Source organism: Rhynchophorus ferrugineus, unplaced genomic scaffold (genome assembly GCF_030347505.1).
Source record: "Rhynchophorus ferrugineus isolate W39M unplaced genomic scaffold, kcgeb_rfMv2 rfM6, whole genome shotgun sequence".
Lineage (NCBI taxonomy): Eukaryota > Metazoa > Arthropoda > Insecta > Coleoptera > Curculionidae > Rhynchophorus > Rhynchophorus ferrugineus.
In genome coordinates this window covers 2625269-2631274 of record NW_027472585.1, presented here as the reverse complement: position 1 = coordinate 2631274, position 6006 = coordinate 2625269, and the positions used below count along the sequence as shown (strand labels likewise).

The window sequence follows — 6006 nt, the reverse complement described above, 5'->3', positions numbered from 1 at the left end:
AGGGAAAAATACAGTTGAAGCAAAAACTTTGTTTGATGCCGAGTTTCCAGGCACTGCTCCAGGAAAATCAACCATTAAAGATTGGTATGCTAAGTTTAGACGTGGTGAAATGCTCACCGAAGACGGTGAACGCAGTGGACGCCCAAAAGAGATTGTTACCGACGAAAACATTAAAAAATCCACAAAATAATTTTGAATGACCGCAAATTGAAATTGAATTCAGGAATATTTAGGTATGAGATAATATTGGTATATAAGGTTATGGCATCTGTATTTTGGGATGCGCATGGAGTAATTTTCATTCACTACCTTGAAAAAGGAAGGACCATCAACAGCGAATATTATATAGCGTTATTGGACTGTTTAAAGGACGAAATTGCCGAAAAACCGCCGCATTTGAAGAAAAAGAAAGTGCTGTTTCACCAAGACAATGCACCGTGTGCCATGTCAGTGAAAACGATGGCAAAAATCCATGAACTGGGCTTCGAGTTGCTTCCTCATCCACCCTATTCTCCAGATCTGGCTCCCAGTGATTATTTACTGTTCTCGGATCTCAAAAGAATGCTCGCTGGGAATAAAATTTCATCGAATGAAGAGGTGATCGGCGACACTGAGGTCTATTTTACACAAAAATGGTATCGAAAAGTTGGAGGGTCGCTATAATCAGCGTATCACCCTTGAAGGGAATTATGTTGAATAAAGAAAACTAATTTTGCCAAAAAATGTGTTTTACTGTGCTAGGCCGGGGACTTTTCAATTGACCTGTTACATGATCTACTTAACATTAATGCTACTCTATAGTGGTATCATGTGATGCATTTCGCAAATAAATCTTGAAACTTGCAACGTTTATTTTGAAATATCATGTACATCCTCAAAAAATAAACGCCTTTTAATTTATTTTTTATTTTTTGATTATAATAATGAATATAATTTAGAGTTATATAAAAATTTACACTATGACTATTTATAACATTGTATAAATTACAACATAACATATAATTTTAATATTATTTGTTTTTATTATTAGTGACTTTGCCATTTATAACTGATCTGTTGCTCTAACACGTTTCTTGATGTCTTCAATACAATTTTCCATATTGTCGAGCTTTTCGAGTATTGATTGTTGTAAGCTTTTTCCGCTAGGACAAGTTAAATAAAGTTTTCTTGTCATCGTTGATACTAGTGATACGCTATCGTGATGGTTAATGCACATCGTTAATAGACTGGCTATGTCTTCTTGGTCGCCGTAATCATTAATACACTTGGTTAAGGTGGGAAACATATCAACATCTTAAATACGAAATAAAAATTAAATAAACTCGTGTTTTTGGTTGGTATTAAAATTACCAGATGTATTGAGCGCGATAAGTATATCGGCTTCTGCCGGTGATTCGTATGCTTTTTTGCTACGCAGAGATCCATCGTGCTGTACGGCAGTTGGTTCACGCTAGAGATAAAACATTTGTAAATATTAAATTTTAACATATTTTAAGATAAGAGTTGATTGCAACAAGCCTCTTTTGAATGGTGTACAGCAAGTATTTGGGAAAATTTCGTCCTATTCTATTACTTAATCTAATTTTGCACATTGAATTCAGTTCATTGAAGGAAAAGGCAAAATAGAATATTTAAAAGCAACATTCACATTAAAACAGAATATTACCTGAAATATAAAAACTCTTGGTTTGTTTTTTAAGCGGTGACAATACATAGTGATGAATTCGGTCCATACTGATGTCATAACAGCATGATGTAGATACATTCCCGTGAAAATCATTAATAATCCTTCACATGTGTTTCGTTTGTTTATTTCCTCCCTCACTGAAATAAATAGATTGATTGTCACAAATTTGATTTGATTCATCTCAGTTTTAACACAGTTTTACATGTTTTCAGACAGCACAATTGCTAATGAAACGCAGAATATTACATGTTCGACGTTTATTACACTTCTGTTATTTGATTTTAAAAAATCTGATACCGAAGTCCATAGAACACTTGGAAACTTTAGATTGTCTGCTATTGTAAATCTCAACGAGCTCAGTGAGTTAACACTTGAGTGCTGTTTAAATAATCTACCAGATTTTCTTCATAAAATTTTCTATAAAAACAAATATTCACACGAATTCCTTAGAGTTCCCTCCTGATATGGTTGCTACACCTAAATTACCTAAGAGATTACTGTCTGGATACTACTAAGGACGCTCACAGAAACACTTTAATTAATATTTACGAGGTAGTCACACCGTCCAAAATGTATTACAGTAGCGAATGTATTACTCCTAGCCCCTTCATACTTAAGGGAACTAAAAACCATTCACAATAAAGCTGTCAGATTGGATCTAAGCGCATTCCAAACAGGCCCAGTGGAAATTATGTATTTTGAAGCAGAAATAACCTCGCTAGAGAACAGAAGAGACATACTATTGCTAAACTATGCAAACTCACTCTGGTTCAGAAGAAATCTGAATCAACATTAAACATTATTTCCAAAATATAACAGCTGAATTGAAAAGTCCGGCTGACACATAAATGGTGTTACTAGAATTAAATCCATATGTTTTTTAGTTAGCCCTAGCCCTCAAAAGATGCGTGTATAAATTTGACATCTGTCGTATTATCAGTTTGTGAATTATAGCATTTTGAGTGAAGTAACTTTTGGTTATTGTGAAAAAAATGGATAAAATGGAATTTCGCGTGTTGATAAAATATTGCTTTTTGAAGGGAAAAATACAGTTGAAGCAAAAACTTGGCTTGGTGTCGAGTTTCCGGATACTGTTCCAGGAAAATCAAACGTCAAGGATTGGTATGCTAAGTTTAGATGTGGTGAAAACAGCGCCGAAGACGGTGAACGCTGTGGACGCCCAAAAGAGGTTGTTACCGATGAAAACATTAACAAAATCTACAAAATGATTTTGAGTGACCATAAATTGAAATTGAATGAAATATCAGACACTCTGAAGATATCAACTGAAAATGTACAGCATATCAATCACGAATATTTGGGTATGAGTAAGCTTTGTGCAAAGTGGGTGCAGCGCGAGCACACTTTTGACCAAAAACAACGACGAGTTGATGGTCCGAAGCAGTGTTTGAAGATGACCAAGCGTGATAAACGCGAGTTTTTGCGTCGATATGTGACAATGGATGAAACAAACTTCATCATTTCACTCCCAAGTCCAATCGAGAGTCATCCGAGTGGACCGAGTCATCCACCTGTTATAAAATAAGTTTTCCAGGTATTGTAGGCGCATCTAGATAATGCAGGATATCCGGAAATATTTCTCCAGAGACACCTATTGAGTTTTCTCTATTACTCTACGTAACCGCAGAATGAACGGTAATAAAACTCGAATGAGTGAAAACGAAAATATAAGTTGGGTGTTTAATATTCACATATATGAAGATAATATTTGAATAGTTACTTTACGTGTTTTACTTACGTGTTCTAACTGTATCTTCAATTTCAAGTGGATATTGCAAACAAATAACAGGGAGTACACCAAAACCTTTACTACGGAATACATCTAAAAGATCCGTCGATGCCTGATGTTCTTCTTTATAAACTAATTGAACCCAAAAATCCTCGTTGTTTGCACGTTCGTATACATCTGGAATGAGTTCGATCGATGGTTTAACCGTCACCTTTTCTTTTAGTGCATATGCAGTAATATTTTCTTCTAGATATTCTTGGCTTGGAGGTGGAGTTTGACTTTCTTGTAAACCGATGAAAGGATTAGTGTCCGTTCGTACATTCATGGCCGTAAGTTTGACTGCTTTTATTATCGACTAATACTAATTATAATTGTACCGCCGGGATTATTTATATATTGCGTTATCGAACGAAGCGATAAGATAACTTTTATTTAGAGATAATCAAACAAAGAAAACTCTGTATTTGCTATATATAAAATGGGAGAGGGTTTTAAACACAAACATTATTAATTCATTTAAAAGTATCGCCTGTCTTCGTCCGCGACCGTTTACCTTTGAGCCAAATTTCCATGGTTTCCCTTTATAAAAGGTTAAATGAAAAGTCCCCGACCATAGTAAAACACATTTTTTTTTGGAAAAAATAGTTTCTTTTATTCAACATAATTCCCTTCAAGAGTGATACACTGATTACAGCGACCCCCCAACCTTTTGATACCATTTTTGTTGTACGATTTGTCCTTTGCTTCAAAATAGGCCTCAATTTCGGCGATTACCTCTCCATTCGACGAACATTTCTTCCCAGCGAGCATTCTTTTGAGATCTGAGAACAGTAAGTAGTCGCTGGAGGCCAGATCTTGAGAATACGGTGGATGAGGATTTAATTCGAAACCCAATTCATGGATTTTTGCCATCGTTTTCACTGACTTGTGACAAGGAATTCCTTTTTATCCATTTTTCCTAGCAGCGCCTTATATGTGTCACGCCGGGGACTTTACGATTGACCTGTTAGAATGGTTTTCGAAGTTTTTGTTTTTTTTTCGAGAAACTTTGGTGGCTTTTCACCTTGAAATATTAGCTTCTGTCCAAAATCCAGTAGGCTGTGTTAGTTTACAGCAACTGTAATTGGCCTTTGGTGCTCTTACGCTCTGAATCCACAGACTAGGGGTGTCTTTGAGAATCTTCTACCGTTTTTTTTCAAGGAAAGAAGAGCCAAGTTGTTGAACGGCGATACAGTTCTGGTACTAAGGGTATTTATCTATTAGAAAACAGACCAAACCATTGTATAGTTATTATAATTTTATAATTGAGGAATCAATATGTTGTATTTTGTCGCACTCTTCTTGCTTGCGAATTAATCCAAGTACAAATGAATAGTGGTAATAAATTAATTTATAATTAAGATTGTACTAAGCGTATTTAATAAAAATGTTATAAAAAAAAAGAATATCGACAATATGTAAATACATCTTGCTACCTAGAGTGAATATATTGCTTAAAGTGGGCTTTCTAATAACCTAAAATATCTAATAACCTCTTGGGAAGCAAAACCTAAAATGTTTTACGATTTTATATCTACCCTTGTGATGGGATGGAGAAAGAAGAAGAACAAAGCTTTTTCAGGGGTTCCTAGGCACTAGGGGTCTTTTTCAAAGCTTGAATATTTCCTAATTGGAATAGTTTATGGCTAGTAGTCTTTGAGCATCTTCTGCGGTTTTTTTTCAAGGAAAGAAGAGCCAACTTGTTGAACGGCGATACAGTCCGATACTAAGGGTTTTTATCTATTAGAAAACAGACCAAAGCCATCACTCGTTCACCGTTCAGCCAGTCCTAAAGCGGATGGCGTCTGCACATAACCGCTACAGCCAATTAAGTGGCAATAGATGACTTACCAATTCTAGTCACATACGTACTTTTCGAATATCTTCTTTAAAGTCAAAGGTTCAACCAAAAGATACGTGGAAATAGACTGTCAAAGTAATTGTTTTTATGTTCGATGGCTCATATAAAATAATGTGTTTAAAGCTTTTTTAAATAAATTTATAATACAAAAATAAAGAAAGGTGTTTTTTTATTTTTTAATACTGTGGCGACCGCCACGACCCTTTAGGCCACCACGAATTCACCAACAAGTACAAAGGTTGGCAACACCGGTGGATTGGTACCATGCAGTTCCAGGCTAAAAAAGACCATCACGACGACGTGTCGCTCTCTTTTCTTTTCTCCATCCACTTGTAACAGTACCACTTCAACAGCGCTACCGTACTTCCTCTACCTAACATAATATCCTTTCAATTCTCCCGTCGACCACATGTATCATTTAACATTGAAATAAACAGTATTTCTTCAACCAGTGTTTTCAGTTCTCGTGCAAATTCCTTCCAAAAATAGTAGTAAGTGTTCTGACAAATAATCCCAGCGGCAGCCACACATTTCGACCGACTGACCGACCCGACGAACATTCCTACAATACTTATGTTTAATGATCTTCTAAGATATTTATATAAGCGATGAATGCTTGGTATAAACAAAATAGCGTCTTGCTATTATTTTCACTTAAAAAAGAAATAT

General features: G+C 35.5%; 1 protein-coding gene across 1 annotated transcript; it reads right to left on the bottom strand.

Moving 5' to 3' along the window:
- Positions 1-905: 905 nt before the first annotated feature.
- On the bottom strand, positions 906-3809 carry LOC143198768 (uncharacterized). The gene is made up of 4 exons (XM_076408239.1): positions 3447-3809; positions 1667-1824; positions 1351-1450; positions 906-1293 (listed from the first exon to the last, which is right to left on the bottom strand). The coding sequence occupies exons 1-4, from the start codon at positions 3760-3762 to the stop codon at positions 1043-1045; spliced, it is 825 nt and encodes a 274-aa protein (XP_076264354.1). The 5' UTR covers positions 3763-3809; the 3' UTR covers positions 906-1042.
- Between the last annotated feature and the right edge of the window lie 2197 nt (positions 3810-6006).